Source organism: Scyliorhinus canicula, chromosome 7 (assembly GCF_902713615.1).
Source record: "Scyliorhinus canicula chromosome 7, sScyCan1.1, whole genome shotgun sequence".
NCBI lineage: Eukaryota > Metazoa > Chordata > Chondrichthyes > Carcharhiniformes > Scyliorhinidae > Scyliorhinus > Scyliorhinus canicula.
The window spans coordinates 61,741,084-61,759,574 of NC_052152.1; the positions used below are offsets into that span (position 1 = coordinate 61,741,084).

At 45.2% G+C, this 18,491-nt stretch overlaps 1 protein-coding gene across 2 annotated transcripts in view; it reads left to right on the forward strand.

Moving 5' to 3' along the window:
- The window catches only part of srpx (sushi-repeat containing protein X-linked), an 83,080-nt gene extending 71,908 nt beyond the window's left edge, over positions 1 to 11,172 (forward strand). For both annotated transcript variants that reach the window (XM_038802145.1, XM_038802143.1), the window contains 3 exons: positions 758 to 891; positions 4,568 to 4,689; positions 9,854 to 11,172. In XM_038802145.1, the coding sequence (XP_038658073.1) occupies positions 758 to 891; positions 4,568 to 4,689; positions 9,854 to 10,034 (437 nt within the window). In that variant the 3' untranslated portion in view covers positions 10,035 to 11,172. The remainder of the gene's footprint in view (positions 1 to 757; positions 892 to 4,567; positions 4,690 to 9,853) is intronic.
- The last annotated feature ends 7,319 nt before the right edge of the window (positions 11,173 to 18,491 follow it).

Consider the following 18,491-nt stretch of genomic DNA (forward strand, 5'->3'; position numbering starts at 1 on the left):
CAGCCCACCCCTTTTTGATTTACTAAGGCCCTGGGGTGAGCACTTATCTCACCTCGCCTGATATTTATCCGTGGTGGAGGATGGGTGGGGTTGGGTAGGGCACACTACTGGGAAGTCCAGAAACTTTTTTGGTGTTGGGCAGGGGGTTCCTCCCTTCCAGGGCCCCTTGGCTAATTGGGGCACCTCTTCAAAGGTCGAACATCCCAAACATCCCCCCCCCCCCCCCCCCCAAAAACAACCTGTTGAACCCGGTTCCCCACCTAGCACAAAAAAACCCTGACCCCAGATTTATCTGAAACCTTAGCGATGCAAGGCTGCCTGTAGTCCCAGCAGTGGCCACCACTCCTGGCTGTCACTGCTGAGACTATAAAGCTGCCAGCCATCTGATTGGCTGGGAGCTCTCTGAAGCAGGACTTTCTCTGAAGCCTGGTGCAGAGGTCTCTCCCTAAAGCAATTAATGTTGCCCCCCCCTCTAAAATTGCTGCGGAACAGCCGTCTAGTTCATAGGCATGTTCTCTCTCTCCCCCCCCCCCCCCCCCCCCCCCCCCCCCCACCCACTCCCACCAGACCATTTAGCCTGGGGAGGGAGCAGGGTCCACGGCACCCCATAAGATTCAGCCCTTGGTAACGTTAATGTTTATTAATGAATGTTTATTTTCTATATCATGCCTTAGAGGGCACTGATACACAAACTCATGCAACAGGTGGGTGGTTTTTGTAGTTCTCCTTTAAATCTTGATTCCTCTTGACATTTTAGCCATGAACATCAATGTGGGTGTTACTACGGCAACAGCACTTTTGGAACAGTTCTATGAGAAGCGTCGATTGCTGATCATATCTACCCCGTCTGGTGCCAATCACTACTACAGATTCCAGCTAGGAATCATTCAGGTAATGTTCTCCTAAAACCAGCAATGTCAGAATTAGCAGCAATACGCAATTACTAAGACTGTCACACAACTTTGGCCTCCTGACAAGAGCATTGTTTTTGCTACAATTTATGCATTGTTAATAGGTTATTGTGCTCCACCCTTTTTACACATCTCTTTCCCCCCCCCCCCCCCCCCCCATGCCGCATGCTGTGTTTCCAGCTTTTAAATGCTACCGTGCAAGCAGTCAAATCGTTTTTTCCTCAACTCCACGGTACAGGCACGGTACGGTATCTGGAGCCGGAACCATTGTCTCATCATTTCAAGACACAGTTAATGTATCAGTGCCTGGTTCTTCTGTGTACTCAATCAAAATTTGACATTAATTTTATCAATGTACTCAATTGTTTGCTTGAAAATCACACCTCCGCATTCTTAAATTTGTGTAAATACAAGTGTTTGGCAAACAAGCTAAGGTTCAATTATATTGTTAACCTGTTACTTGTCCTCCCTCCTCTTGTCACAATTTTGTTCTCATGAAATTGATTAGCTCCATTGAGCAGAGAAAGTAAATATCCTTTAAAACAGTGCCCTCCATGTGGTTATCATCTTTGCACATTACCGTTCCATAGATACTGCAAGGAATACTCCAGTTGAGTAGACTTCCATTGACAATACATTCTTATCGCAATATTAAATGATCTTAAATATGCAAACATATTCAGAGTTTGTGTTCGTAATCGTTAGGCACAGGACACAGATAATAATTTTAATGTTTTTCCAGTTTAGAAGAATGAGAGGTGATCTAATTGAGGTATACAAGATGATAAAAGGTATTGGCAAAGTAGACCTAGAGCGGATGCTTCCTCTTATGGGCAATCTAAAACAAAAGGTCATAGTTTTAGCTAAGGGGTAGCAGATTTAAAACAGAGATGAGTAGAAATTACTTCTCTCAAAGGGTCATGAATCTACCCCAGAGTGTGATGGATGCTGGGACATTGAGTAAATTTAGGGAGGAGATAGATAGATTTTTAATTAGGAATGGGTTGAAGAGTTATGGGGAACGGGCAGGAAAGTGAATTGAGGCTGAGAGGAGATCAGCCATGGTCGTATTGAATGGCGGAGCAGACTCGATGGTGGCTCAGTGGTTAGCACTGCCGCCTCACAGCACCAGGGATCTGGGTTTGGTTCTGGCCTTGGGTGACTGTGTGGAGTTTACCCGTTGTACCCTTGTCTGCTTGGATTTCCTCCGGGCACTCCGGCTTCCTTCCACAGTGTAGGTGGGGTACTCTTGGAGGGTGCTCTTTCGGAGGGTCGTTGAAGATTCAATGTGCCGAATTGTAGGGATTCTATGGTTATGATATTCACTGTATACGAGCGGCACGGTGGTGCAGTGGTTAGCACTGCTGCCTCAAGGCGCCGAGAACCCTGGTTCAATCCCAGCCCTGTCCATCCCGTGTCTGTGTGAGTTTCACCCCCACAACCCAAAGATGTGTAGGGTAGGCATGCTAAATTGCTCCTTAATTGGAAAAAATATATGTATTCACTGTATACATTCAATGTGAGTCATCCAGCTCCAGGGTGTTATATACAGTTCTACTCCTCTCCGTTCACAATAGCTGAAAGGTGTTAGACAGCGACCTTCCCCCATTTTGTTTCTACGGCGGCTGCCCCAAGCTTTACTGCATCCCTCAGCACGTAGTCCTGGGCTTTGGAATGTGCCAATCTGCAACACTCGGTCAAGGACAACGCTTTGCACTGGAAGACCAGCAAGTTTCGGGCAGACCAAAGAGTGTGTTTCACAAAGTTGATGATCCTCTAGCAAATGGTGATGTTTGTCTTGGTGTGTCCCTGGGAACAGCCCATAGAGCACAACATAATAACTAGGAGCAGGAGCAGCAATTCAGCCACTCGAGCCTGCTCCGCCATTCACTATGATCATGGCTGATCTCATGTTGGCCTCAACTCAAGTTGCCTGCCCGTTCTTCATAATACTTCAACCCATTAACTAATTAAAAATCTGTCTATCTCCTCCATAAATTTACTCAATGACCCGGCCTCCACTGCACTCTGGAGTCCTTGGTCACAGAGCTGTTAGGGATGAACCTCGACAAAAACCACCTCATCCTTCTCCAGCCCTCCTTTGCAAAGGAACACGCCACAAGGGGATGGACAATGGTCTCTTCCCCACCACAATCACCTCGAGGGCAAAGTGCAGATGAGTAACGCTCCAGAGGTGGAGGAAGGATGTGATGGGTCGGGCCTTTCTTACCACCAGCCAAGCTTGGGCTTTGGTGCTTGTTTGGAAGATCTGGTGATGAGGCATTCTGCCAAATTACCTTGACAGTCTGTTCAGTGAGCCATCCAACAGGATCCACTATCTCCTTTTCCCATAGGATCTTGAGGATGTTATGTGCAGACCACTGCCTGATGGACCTGAGGTCATAGGTGTATCTCTGCATAACCGTTCCGCGAGGAACAGGTGGTATGGCATGGTCCAACTCCTTTGAGCTTTTCGTGACAGCATGGCCAGACCAATCCTTCGCAAAACTGGATATAGGTAGTACCTCAGCACGTAGTGATACTAGGTGTTTGTGTACCAAGGATCTACGCAGAGCCTGATGCAGCCACATACTCAGGTGGCCATTGTTGTGTTTGGTCTTCTTTACCTTACGAAGGAATCCACCAAACACCTCAACTTATCCAAACCAGGATCTTTATTGAGTCCCGTGTGGTAAGATAGCAATCTGTTACAGAGCACGTTTTCATGGAGTCTGCTTGTTACTCCACTGGAACTGCACCTAACACCGATCATTCACTTGTATGTCTTACTACCCTCTGCAATCTTCTGATGATGGCCAAATGTGTCTCTCCTTATGTAGGAGTCCCTGGTCACATGACCTTGGTCCTGACATTGCATGGTGTGTCTGCACCTCCACCTGCTGGTTGGAGGTCACATACCATTCATCTATGATATAGCCTGGAGGCATATCATCACAGGCATCGACATTTGGGCAACGTTGTGCACATTCCACATCCCCCCTCCCCACCAGCTAGAGGCTTGTACATCTTTAATGCAGTCCATTTTTGGCCCCCGGATGAAGTGGGAAAAGGCTAGAGTAATAACTGCAGTGCGGGAGTGAGGGATGGGCCATACCTGGGTCAGTCCTGAGCCACGTACATCACTGAGAATGCCTCGCACTTGATGACCATATTCTTACCTGCAATGGAGAGGGAACGTTGCTCCCACATAACCCGTTTTTGGTTCATTATACCTACTTGCTCCTTCCAGTTTTTAACGCCTGCCCTGGTCCCTCTGAACCATATCCCAAGCACCTTCAGACCACCTGACCTGACCGTGAAAGGGACAAGGGATCATTCAGCTCAGTTCAAATGACATGGGCTCGCTTAGTCCTGCAGTATCTCTTCATTTAAATAGCTTTACTATTCTTCCTGCCAAAGCAGACAAGTTCACATTTCCCAACATCAGACTCCAGCTGCCAAATTTCTGCCCATTCACTGCATGTATCGATACATCTTTTAAGGCATCTACTACCTTTTGACATTCCTTGTTGCCCTGAGAATGGTGGTAGGCTGCTCTCTTTGAAAAAATTAACTTCTGAGCATAAACATATTCAAATTTCAAGTTGAATTCTATGTTAGATGTATTGAAGCATACTCCATGTGATTCTTTGCAGCAAGCTATATGTGGCTTTGACTTGAGACACGTGACAGTCATCGAACTAGTTGGTGTCTATCCTGTGCTGATCGGGAGAATACGAGAAAGATTCTTGTCACCGTTGCTTGTTTTACAGCTGAGGTAAGAAATATTTGCAAAGTTACATCGCTACTTTTTGAATAAAGTTGTGTGCCAAGTTTAAAATAGCTGCCTCATCTGTAGAATGCTTGAAATACACACTGCTACTCTCACTGAATTTAAACAATGCAATGACTTGATGTTTAAGGAATGCCACAAGTTAAGGAAGGGCTCAAAATACCAACAAAAAAATTCAGCCTTCATTCTCGGACAATTGTACAAATATAATGCTTTTTTCTATTATTTAGCTGGAATAAAAGTGTTTGTTCCATATTTGTTACCTATTTTCAAGGTATGTGCACTCCGAAGACTGTACATCTTTCATCTGTTCACCTCTTGTCTTCAAGAGCCAGCAAGTGTGTGCTCCCAGGCTGCTATCAGTGCTGCTGCTGGCTGATTTCCTGGAGTTGCACAGTTACACTCTCCAGTGAATGAAATCTCAAACCGTGCCAGCTTTCTGACTCTTTTTTTCTTACCACCAAGTATGGAGACCAGAACCATTCCAAGTGCAATCCCACCAAGTCCAGCATATATTCCCATTCTCTATCTCCATCGTTTTCTCAAGGCTTTTCCCGTGGCCTTATTGGGTCGCCACTCCCAATGACCTGTGCACCTGCTCCCGGAGAGGCCCCTGCTTCCTCACCCCACCATTCAAACAGCACATGGCCTCCCCATTAAAATGCACCACTTCACACCAATCTACACTAAAACTCATCCACCAACCTAACACATTATTGGACTTTGCTTCCGTTGCGCAGTCTGAATACATTATTGAACGCGATTCTCCAGCCTCATTGTGCTCTCGCTTGAGCAAAACAAAACTGGTGAACAGCAGGAGAGGCCGAAAACGGGACGTGCCAGAACACTGGTGAATTGCAAGTATTTAACCCTTGTTCAGAAAGAGTTTTAATGGTAGCCCCAAAAATTGCAGACCAATCGGTTTGACATCAATTGTGGGCAAGCTGCTAGAAACAATTATTCGGGATAGAATTAATTGTCACATGAAAATATGTGGGTTGATTAAAAAGACCAGAATGGATTTCTAAAAGGAAAAATTTCTTTAAATAACTTGTTTTTGAAAAGGAAACAGAAGGGGTTGATGAGGGTAATGTTGTTGATTTGGTGTACATGGACTAAGGTAATCGATACAGTGTCACACAATAGATCTGTGAGAAACGTTATAGCTCATGGAATACAAGGGACAGTTGCAACACAGATACAAAATTGACTGAAGAGGAAGGTTTGTAATGATCTCTAACGGTCGGCATTTGCGGATGTTACTAAACTTGGAAGTATTGTAAACTATGAAAAGACCAGTGTAGAACTTCAAAAATATTTAGGCAAGTTGGTGGAGTGGGCAACTGGTGGCAAATGAAGTTCAGTGTGGAGATGTGTGAGGTGATGCATTTTGGTAGGAAAACTTGGAGAGGCAATATAAAATCATGAGTAAAATTCTTAAGGAGTGCAGGAGCAGAGGGACCTGGGCGTATATGTGCATAGATCATTGAAGATGGCAGGACAGGTGGCGAGAGCAGTTAATGAAGCATATCATATTCTGGGCTTTATTAATAGGGCAGACAGTACAAGAATAAGGAGGTTATGCTGAACTTATACAAGATCCTAGTTAGACATCAGCTAGAATATGGTGTGCTGTTCTGGGCGCCACACTATAGGAAGAATGTGAACTAATTGGAGAGAGTGCAGAATGGTTCTCAAGGATGTTTCCATGGATGAGAAACTTCATTTATGGGGATAGATTGCAGAGGTTAAGACTGGTCTCCTTGGAGAGAAGAAGGCTAAGAGGACATTTGACAGAGATGTTCAAAATAGTGAGGGAGCTGGACAGAGCCGATAGGGAGGAACTGTTCCCGCTCGGAAAAGGATCAAGAACACAAGGGCACTGATTTAAAATGATTTGAAAAGAAGCAAATATGGTGTGAGATAAAGCTTTTTCACAGTGAGTGATTCGGGTCTGGAGTGTACTGCCTAGAAGTGTGGAGGAGACGGGTTCAACTGAGGCGTTCAAGAGGGTGTTGGATGATTATGTGATTAGCAACAATGTGCAGGAAAATGGGGAAAAGGCAGGGATGTGGAACTAAACCATGATGCTCATTTGGAGAGCCGGTGCAGACCCGATGGGCCAATTGGTCTCCTGCGGAGCAACACGGTGACACAGTGGTTAGCACTGCTGCCTCACAGCACCGCGGACCCAGGTTAGATCCCGGTCCTGGGTCACTGTCCGTGTGGAGTTTGCACGTTCTTCCCGTGTCTGCATGGGCCTCACCCCCACAACCCAAAGATCTGCAAGGTAGGTGGATTGGCCATGCTACGTTGCCCCTTAATTAGAAAAAGCATTTTTTTTAAATTTCTTTAAATAAATGGTATCCTGCACTGTAACGATTCTGTGAATGGTACATAGAGATGACCTAAAATGTTACACAATAAACTGAATGGCTAAGGCTTTGCACAGGTCCCAATATAAAAATTCTAAGTCACAAATGGCAACCAGTGACCGTACAACACCATTTCCACCCCTTACTTTTTGTGACCTCTTTGCAACAATCGGCTACATCGTTAATGCCCCTTTCATTGTCAAACTGAATGCAACTCCCCCCGCTTGGTTGCACTCTTTTTTATTTAGAAAATATTTTATTGAAGCATTTGTAATTTTCACAGTTTAACACATTAACATTTCTTAAAGAGCCGCGTGGGCCGACACATGCAAAACACCTAAAAGAACAAAAAATCAGAAAACAACGCCCCCTACAACCCCCGCCCTATTCCCCCCCCCTTTTTTCCTCTCTTCCCGCCCCTCCCCCTTACTGCTGACGTCAATTTTCCTTGAAGAAATCGATGAACGGTTGCCATCTCCGGGCGAACCCCTGAGTTGATCCTCTCAAGGCGAACTTGATTTTTTTCCAGACTGCGAAACCCTGCCAAATCGCTGACCCACACTCCTGACTTCGGGGGCTCCGAGTCCCTCCATGCCAGCAAAATCCGTCTCCGGGGCACCAGGGAGGAGAAGGGCAGGACATCGGGCTCTCTCTCTTCCCCCCCCCCGGGCCCCTGGATCTTCTGATACCCCAAATATTGCCAATTCTGCACTCGGAGTTGCCCTCCCTTCCAGGAATTCTGACATAACATTCGCAAATCCCTGCCAGAATCCCCTCAATTTTGGACATGCCCAAACATATGTACATGGTTCGTCAGGCTACCCCCATACCGCCCACATCTGTCCCCCACCTCCTCAAAGAACCTGCTCATCTGGGCTGCCATCATGTGGGCCCTGTGGACCACCTTGAACTGGATCAAGCTAAGTCTGGCACGCGACGAGGATGAATTCACTCTCTTCAAGGCTTTTTCCCACTGTTCAATTTCCAGTTCTCCTCCCAGCTCCTCTTCCCACTTCTTCTTCACCTCTCTGACAGGGGCCCCTTCCCACTCCATCAACTCCTTGTATATCTCCGAAACCCTCCCCTCTCCAACTCCTGTTTTTGACATCACCTTGTCCTGTAGTCCCCTCAGGGGGAGGCGAGGAAAACTTGGAACCTGCCTCCGTACAAAGTCCCGCACCTGAAGGTACCGAAACCTGTTCCCAACCAGCAACTCAAACTCCTCCTCTAATGTCTCCAAGGTCCGAAAGTCCTCCCGGATGAATAGGTCCCCAAATCTCTCAATCCTTTCCCGATGAGGTCTCTTAAAGCCCCCATCAAGCCCCCCCGGGGCAAACCGGTGGTTGTCACAAATCGATGAACACACTGACCAATCTCATGTGCTGCCTCTATTGCCCCCACACCCCACCCTTTAGGCTGCCACCACCGCAGGGCTTGTAGAGTACCGAGCCAGTGAGAACGGCAGAGGCGCCGTTAGTAAAGCCTCCAAACTCGTGCCCTTGCAGGACGCCGCTTTCACTCGCTCTCAAACCGATCCCTCTCCCACTACCCACTTCTTGACCATCGATATGTTGGGTGCCCAGTAATAGTTAATAAAGCTCGGGAGGGCCAAGCTCCCCTCTCTGCGACCCCATTCCAGGAGTGCCTTCTTTACTCTCGGGGTTTTACCTGCCCACACAAAACACGATATCGCCGCGTTCATTTTCCTGATAAAACGCTTGGTTGCACTCTTAGCTAACCAGTCATAGCCGGCATATCTCTAGAAATTGCTTCTTTTCCTTCTCTGGAAATTGCTTCTTTTCCTGTTCCTGCACTGTTACTTCTGCAATCCCCAAATGACCTATCATTGATTTCTTCATCTACATGCTTTCCCTTGGTGGTGTCATCTGCAGATATGCCACCAGCTGGCAATAACCAGTGCAACCACTTCACTGTCTCTCTCACTCCTCCACTGCCTAGTGTCCAGCATCCAGTCCACCTACTGAGATGATGCCACACAACTCTGCCATACATAGGAAAAACCTTGGGCAGGATTCTCCAATCCCGCGGCAGAGTGTCCATGCCGACGTAAACGGCGTCGCGTTTTATGACTGTGTGAACGGGCCGCTCCCAGGACTAATTCTGGCCCCCACAGGGGGCCAGCACGGCGCTGGAGCGGTTCACGCTGCTCCAGCTACCGATCCCGGCGCGAACTGTGTGCTGCGGGATCTGCGCATGTGCAGTTGAGCCAGCGCCAATGTGCGCATGCGCAGTGACCTCCTTCAATGCGCTGGCCGGCCCTGATGCAACATGGGATTCTCCAGCCCGGCCCAGGGCTGGGAGAATCCCGCCCCTTGCCTTCCTCAAAACAGGATATTCACAGCAGGATTTTGAAGGGGCTTTGCATTCTGCTGAGTGGGCTGGTGTGATCCAAAGATTCTGCCTGATTTCCTCGCTCCCTTTAAAAGTTCCCATACTAAGTTCAGCCTCACTGTGACAAAAACATGCCTTTTTTGCTTTCAAAGCAAAGCATGCTCTATGGTGGACATTCAATAAGAAAAATCGAAGAAGCCACAAAGGCGTGATAGGTCGGTCACCTTCTGCTGAGAACTAAAAGTAAGTCTGTCGATGGATCAGTTCTAAAGTTGCTTCTTCAGGATCTACTTATTTCTCCAGCCAAACCTGCTGAGTATTTCAATTTCTATTTTACTTTCAGGCAGGCAGTTGTGTGAATGCTTGGGCTTTCATTTTCTTGTTCAGGTTTTTCTGTGATGCATTTTATTATTGGTTGGCAGGCTGCTGCTTCAGATTTCACAGTCGAACTTCAACATGGTCCTTGTTGACAAGTATGGTATGGACAAGGAGCGCTATCCTTTCCCAGTCACCGCTGCTGAGCTCTTCACATTTATTGACACATTTTCTTTGCGAAAAGCGGAAACCAAGTTGCAAGCTGAAAATGGTCAAGCATGCAATTGATTCCTAAAGTTCAAAATCACCCTTCAGTGGAACAACTGCAGTTTTCTAAGGTCCACCTTCAAGTTATATTCTCAAATATTGAAAGTGCTATTAATATATAAAAAGTAACCTCTTCTGAAACTTTTTTGTTTAGTCTCTGAAACCTTTGCAAGTGCAGCTTCTTATTTTCTTAATATGAATATGTAAAATATTGTGCATGATGTAATTTATGCCCCTCTTATATTCAGCTATACCACAGGAGCAGAATTTGAAAATAGTATACCTGGAAAGATTTACCTATGTTTGGAAATATGTCAGAAAATAATAGATTATATGTCAGTGCAATAATGACATTTCACATTGGTTGTTATTGCCAGTAAATGCCACTTCTTCTTTGTCACTCTCAATCCTTTCTATTTTCGCCATGTCAATCCAATACCATCGATAAATGATATGTAATGTTGATATGTGGATCTATTTTCTAAATGTTGGTCATTTTATGTTGACATACAGAGAATGAGAATCCAGATTTTCTGGGTAATTTGGGTGGTTTTAAAGCCAAGTGACATGTTTCAAAGTGGGTTTAAGACAATAATAATTATTTATGCTGGGTGTTGGAGGGAAGGAATAAATATAATGAGCACATCAACTGCTGGTCTGAATTTTAAAATAGCCGATGCCTTTTGCTGAACAATCTAATTCAACTCGGTACAAATAAACCTTATTGTATGACATTATATTAGTTCATTCTTATGCATGAGCACATTAGAAATGGATGCAAATGCAATATCTGTGAGAAATAAAATGCAGTAATTGGCATAAATCTAGTCACATTTATGTAAGTAGTAATGTGTGTATGTGTAGAAGTACCCACTCAATGAAATATTTACAAGTTGGCAACATTCTCGAGATTGTTACAGTTGTACTCCATAAGGTTCACAACTCACATGCTCAAGGTTTATGCTTCAAGGGTTCAAATATATATATGAAACAGAATTAAAGACCTAGCATGGAGAGGGAAAAGATGATATTGAAAATAAAAAAGAGAAAAATACATCTTTCACTTCAAGTACCAGATAAATAATGTAAAGCTGATTGAGTTGTGCCTTCAATACCTTGTTATATCGCATTCATAAATAAATGAAAATATTATCTCTTATCAGTGTGTGTGCTAGTGTACCATGGTTTGTATTTTAGCAGTATGTAACCTTATTGATTCACTTGAGTACTGGCTGCTGTGCTTGTTTAGATCCTTCACAGAATTGTACTTTAGAAACAAACACAGCAAAAAGGAGCAGGAGTAGGCCATTCGGCCAGCCTAGCCTGCTCTGCCATTCATTCTGATTATGGCCAATCATCCAACTCAGTAATCTGTTCCCACTTTCCCCCTGTCTCCTTCGATCCCTTTAACCCCAAGGGCTATATCAAACTCTTTAGATCAATAGTCATGAAAGGTCTTGATACTGGTCCAGTATTCTCTGGAGGAAAGCCTTCAAGGGCCTCAAGAGTCTTTGAACAATGATGTACTGGAACTGCATGAAGCAGAATTGCTGATTTTGCACCAGTGTCGTAAACAGATTGACTTGGTCAACAACTTATACCCGTTCTAACAGAATGCTATTATGTCCTCAGTCAAACCATCTTCAGCTGCTCGATCAGTGACATTCCATTAACCCAAAACTGAACTCAACCAGCCACACACACATTGTAATGAAGAGCAGGAGAGAGGCCAGGAATTTCATAGCATGTAACTCACTTCCTAACTCCCCAATGCCATCTCCAAGGCACAAGCCAGGAGTGTGATGGAATAATCCCCACTGGCCTATGTGAATGCAGTTCCAACAACACTTATAAGCTTGACGCCATCCAGGACAAAGCAGCCCACTTGATGGCACCTCATCATCCATCACCTTAAGCATTCACTCTCTCCATCACCAGGGTAGAGTGGCACAATTTGTACCATAGGCAAGCCCCTACCCCCGAGAAGGACACAGGCAGCAGACACCACCATTGGGAAACCACCATTGAAGCTCCCCTTCAGGCTGCACAGTAACCGGATTTTGAATGATATCGCCTTTCCTTTGTTGTTGTTGGGTCAAAAGCCTGGATCTCGAGTCCTCAAAGAAGTGATTGTACCGACACCGCATGGGCTAGTGATTCAAGAAGGCACACCACTACCTTCACAAGAGCAATTACAGATGGGAAACAAATATTGGCCTTATTAGTGATACCCACATCCCATTAGCAAATTAAATTTTTTATTTAAACTGCCGTTAAGTCATATTTAACACATTTAACATATTTAACAGATGCTGCCAGATGTGCTGAGTATTTCTGGTACTTTGTTTTTATTTATGGTAGAATTTGTATTCCTCCAAACCACATCACTTGAGGACTAGATTAATAATTTGTACAGGAAAGAAGGCATGGTCCACATGTATTGATCAAAGTAATAACTATAAAAAGAGTGCCATCCATTAAATTTCTATTTATCAGTATGAATAAAATGTGTATATCTCTTATCCTAGAAGTAAGATATTTGCCCATGATCACCACAGAATTGCCTTATCTGACCTTTGGCGACTGCAGGATTTAGCGTGATCATAGAATCCCTATGGTGCAGAAGGAAGCCAATCAGCTCATCGAGTCTGCACTGACACTCCAAAAGAGCACCCGACCAAGACCCACTCCCCCGTCTGTAATCCCCATAACCATACCTAAACATTGGAGACTAAGGGGCAATTTAGCATGGCCAACCAACAGAACCTGCACATCTGGGCAGCACGGTAGCATAGTTGTTAGCACTGTGGCTTCACAGTTCCAGGGTCCCAGGTTCGATTCCCAGCTGGGTCACTGTCTGCAGAGTCTGCACATTTTCCCCATGTCTGCGCGGATTTCCTATGGGTGTTCCGGTTTCCTCCCACAGTCCAAAGCTGTGCAGGTTAGGTGGATTGGCCTTGCTAAATAGCCCCTAAATTATCCTGGATGGACTACACCCCAGGGTCCTAAAAGAGATAGCTGAGGAAATTGACTGTGGTGGCATTGGTGATGATCTTTCAGGAATCACTGGAGGCAGGAAGGGTCCCAGAGGACTGGAAAGTGGCTAATGTAACACCCCTGTTTAAGGGAGGGAGGCAGAAGACAGGAAATTATAGGCCAGTTGGCCTGACTTCGGTCATCGGTAATATTTTTTAGAGTCTGTTATTAAAGATGAGATCGTGAAGTACTTGGAAGTGCATGGTAAAATAGGACTGAGTCAGCACGGCTTTGTTAAAGGGAGGTCGTGTCTGACAAATCTGTTAGAGTTCTTTGAGGAAGTAACAAGGAAATTAGACAAAGGAGAATCAGTGGACGTGATTTATTTAGATTTCCAGAAAGCATTTGACAAGGTGCCGCATAGGAGACTGTTAAATAAGTTAAGAGCCCATGGTGTTAAGGGTAAGATCCTGGCATGGATAGAGGGTTGGCTGACTGGCAGGCGTCAGAGTGGGGATAAAGGGGTCATTTTCAGGATGGCAGCCAGTGACTAGTGGTGTGCCTCAGGGGTCTGTGCTGGGACCACAACTTTTCACAATATACATAAATGATCTGGAAGAAGGAACTGAAGGCACTTGCTAAGTTTGCAGATGATACAAAGATCTGTAGAGTGACAGGTAGTTTTGAGGAAGCAAGGGAGCTGTAGAAGGATTTGGACAGGCTAGGAGAGTGGGCAATGAAGTGGCAAATGAAATACAATGTGGAAAAGTGTGAAGTTATGCACTTTGGAAGGAGGAATTTAGGCACAGACTATTTTCTAAATGGGGAAATGCTTTGGTAATCAGAAGCACAAAGGGACTTTGGAATCCTTGTTCATGATTCTCTAGGTCAATGTGCAGGCTCGATCGGCAGTTAGGAAGGCAAATGCAATGTTAGCATTCATGTCAAGAGGGCTGGAATACAGGACCAGGGATGTACTTCTGAGGCTGCATAAGGCTCTGGTCAGACCCCATTTGGAGTATTGTGAGCAGTTTTGGGCCCCGTATCTAAGGAAGGATGTGCTGGCTTTGGAAAGGGTCCAGAGGAGGTTCACAAGAATGATCACTGGAATGAAGAACTTGCCATATGAGGAACGGTTGAGGACTCTGGGTCTGTACTCATTGGAGTTTAGAAGGATGAGGGGGGATCTTATTGAAACGTACAGGATAATCCGAGGCCTAGATAGAGTTTTCCACTTGTAGGAAAAACTAGAACCAGAGGACACAATCTCAGACTAAAGGGACGATCCTCTAAAACTGAGTTGAGGAGGAATTTCTTCAGCCAAGAGGGTGGTGAATCTGTGGAACTCTTTACCACAAAAGGCTGTGGAGACCAAACTACTGAGTGTCTTTAAGACAGAGTTAGCTAGTTTCTTGATTAATAAGAGGATCAGGGATTATGGGGAGATGACAGGAGAATGGGGATGAGAAAATATCAGCCATGATTGAATGGCGGAGCAGACTCGATGGGCCGAGTGGCCTAATTCTGCTCATATGTCTTATGGTGTCCAAAATGGTTAGGAGGGGTTATTGGGTTGCGGGAATAGGGTGGAAGTGAGGGCTTAAGTGGGTCGGTGCAGACTCGATGGGCCAAATGGCTTCCTTCTGCTCTGTATGTTCTATGTTCTATCTTTGGACTGTGGGAGGAAACTGGAACACCTGGAAGAAGCCCACGCAGACGCAGAGAGAAAGTGCAAACTCCACACAGACAGTCACCCGAGGTTGGAATCAAACCGGGGTGTAGGGGCCACGGTGCTGCCCGAATAAATGGTAGGTTCTTGCTTACCTATTTGAATATCTTTTACATGGCTTTATAACAATCCAAGTTGTTTAATCAAATCAGGTTGATGGTCAAACATTAGTCAGTGATGACTCTAGAGTCTGGTTTTGAAATGCCAAGGTGTACTGTAGAACAAAGAGTTAAAATGATGTACTTTTCCTTTGTGTTAGCTGAACTGTTTATTTGCTGTTCAGATTATAAAAGAATTAATATACTGCAACCGTTTATTCTTAAACTTGGATGGAGCATCTCGCCTGTTTCTGCCCAGAATGATTTTTGTCACTGTATTAATATTTTAAAAGCATTTCAGGAGCTATTAGTTGGAGATGGACAGGAAACCTAAATCCTGGCTTGACACGCCTCTTCCTGACACCAAAATAGCATTTATATAAGAGAGAACTGCGGCTTGGACTGTGCGGATTGCACTGGCTTAGCTGGCTGAGACTAAATTAATATACTCCTTGGATCGTGATTGAAGGAGACTGAAAGTAGATACCTTTTATGGTTTGTTTTCTTTACTCCACATGTGCAATGCATGTCAGCTATTGACATGCAATGAAATACTGGGAAGCATTGCAAATTCAGCTGGGGTCCGTGGTTGGTATTTCTAAATCACAGGTTTAAATCATAGAATCCCTACTGCAACTCTTTGCCCCGGAGGGTGGTGGAGGTTGGATCATTTGAAATATTTAAAGTGGAGGTGGATAAATATTTGATAGATTATGGACTCGAAGGCGATGGGGAAATGGTACAAAAAAGGAATTAAGGCCAGCACAGATCAGCCATAATGGTATTGAATGGCGGGGCAGGCTTGAAGGGCCTGGTGGCCTACTGCTTCTAATTCTTGTGTGTACGGTGTAGAAGGAGGCGATTCGGCCCATTGAGTCTGCTCTGACCCTTCGAAAGAGCACCCTACCTAGGTCTACTCCCCTACCACATCCCGGCAACCTCACCCAACTGCACATCTTTGGACGCTAGGGGCAATTTTAGAATGGTCAATCCACCTAACCTGCACATCTTTGGACTGTGAGGGGCGGGGGGAACCGGAGCACCTGGAGGAAACCCACGCAGGCACTGGGAGAATATGCAAACATTACACAGTCACCCAAGGCCGAATTGAACCTGCGTCCCCTGGTGCTGTGAGGCAGCAGTGTTAACCATTGTGTCGCTGTGTTCTTTGTGTTCGTTTGTTTATGAACATAAAGGATTGTGACTTCTTGCTTATACTGTATTTGGTAAATGATCTACATCTTCTATTCTGTTCACAAGGTGACCAATGTTACCATGCAAATATTGTGCAGTTGGATATTCTATTGCTATGATCTATCTTTGTATTAATATTAAAGATGTTTATTTTTATTATTAGAATTGTGGAACTAGGTGCATTAAAATTAATGTAGTTCTTCTGTTGTGAAGTTAAGACTTTCATGTAGAATGGAAATACATTACAATGTCTACATCTTTTACCGCAGCTCTGCAAAGTATTATCCAATTTCCTTTTGAAAGGCACAATTAAATTTGCAATCTCGGGCATTCCATTCTACATTCTAACCATTCACTACATTCATGTTGCCTCCGTTTGCCATTCATATTAAATCAGTGTCCTCTGGTTCTCGACCCTTCTGTAAATGGGAAGTTTCTCACTTCTCTTCCCAGATCCCTAATGATTTTGAAAACCTCTCTGAAGTTCCCTCTCCACCATTTCTTTTTTTTAAATGTATTTTATTACAAACATGTATCAAAACAGGTTACAGCGAATAAACACCCTGGGAAACACACTTCCCTACAATCAACTGTAGTCTGTACTGAGTTTTCCTCTTTTTCACCCCTCCCCGCGACGAACATCCTCTCAACAGTTACAAACATCCCCCACCTTTCCTCAAACCTCCCTGAAGAGCCCCTTAACTCATATTTTATCTTCTCTAATCGCAGGAAGTGGTACAGGTCACCCAACCAAGCCACTACCCCCCGGTGGCGATGCTGACCGCCACCCCAGCAAAATTCACCGCTGTGCAATCAGAGAGGCAAAGGCCAAGATATCGGCCTTCCTCCTCTCCATGAGCTCCGGCTTCTCCGAGACCTCAGGTATCGCCACCAAAGGGTAGTGGCGATATCTGAGATCCACCTCCTCCACTATCCTGGCTAAGACCCCCGCCCAGAATCTTCCCAATTTTTCACAACCCCAAAACATGTGCGAGTGATTAGCTGGCCCTCGCCCACACCTCTCACACTCATCTGCTACCTGCTGAAAGAACCCACTCATTCTCGCCTGATTCATATGCACCCTGTGCACCACCTTAAACTGTATCAGGCTGATCCTTGCACATGAGGAAGTCCTGTTTACCCTACGCAGTGCCTCACTCCATATTCCCCAATTGATCTCCCCTCCCAACTCCGCTTCCTTTTCTCTTTGATCTTGAGCTTGCCTCCCTGCTCCCCCAATTCGTCCTCTCCCCCTTCTCTAAGGAGAAGTGCACCTCTTTGCTAAACCCATTTTCAGTTTAATGAAGTCCACCATCGCTGGAACCATTCTTGTAAACCTTTCCTGCATCCTCTCAAAAGCCTTCACATTATTCCTAAAGTGTCCTGCCCATAATTGGACCAAATTGTTGAAGGTTTGAAGGAGTGTTTTATGAAGGGTCACCATAACCTCTTAGCTTTTAAACCCTATGCGCCTGTTTATAAAGCCCCGAATTGTGGATGTATTATTAACCAATTTCTCAACCTGCTCTGCTAAATTCAATGATTTGTACTCCCAAGGACCTTCTGCTCCTTTACCCCTTTTGGAATTGGATTATCTATTTCATATTACCTTTACTCATTCTACCTACCATAATGTATACTTCACTCTTCTCTGCATGGAATTTCATCTGCCACGTGTCTGCCCATTCCACTAGCCTCTGCCCTCTTGAAGTCTATTACTATTTTCCTCACAAGTTCACAATACTTTCAAGTTTTATGTCATCTAGATTTTGAATTTGTGCCCAGCACACCCAAGTCTATATCGTTGATATAGATCAAGCAAAACAGTGACTCTAATATTGACCCTTGGGGCACTCCACCCTCTGCCTTCCTCCAGTCTGAAAAACAGTGGCACCCCAATTCTGTTTCCTGTCGCTCAGCCAACTTTGTATCCACGTGCAAATCATTATTGCTTACTTCACCTTCACGTCAACTCATCTCACAGGTAATCATTTTTCAAAGCTTTGGTGGTCATGTGGAAGTTAAATTGGGAAACATTCTACTCAGGATGTGGAGAATGAGCATGTAGGGTACAGTAGTGGAATTGGACAGCAGGGTAGCATGGTGGTTAGCATAAATGCTTCACAGCTCCAGGGTCCCAGGTTCGATTCCCGGCTGGGTCACTGTCTGTGTGGAGTCTGCACGTCCTCCCCCTGTGTGCGTGGGTTTCCTCCGGGTGCTCCGGTTTCCTCCCACAGTCCAAAGATGTGCGGGTTAGGTGGATTGGCCATGCTAAATTGCCCGTAGTGTCCTAATTAAAGTAAGGTTAAGGGGGGGTTGTTGGGTTACGGGTATAGGGTGGATACGTGGGTTTGAGTAGGGTGATCATGGCTCGGCACAACATTGAGGGCTGAAGGGCCTGTTCTGTGCTGTACTGTTCTATGTCTATGGACATAGCAACAGGAGTAGGTAATTCAGCCCTTCGAGCCTGCTGCACCATTC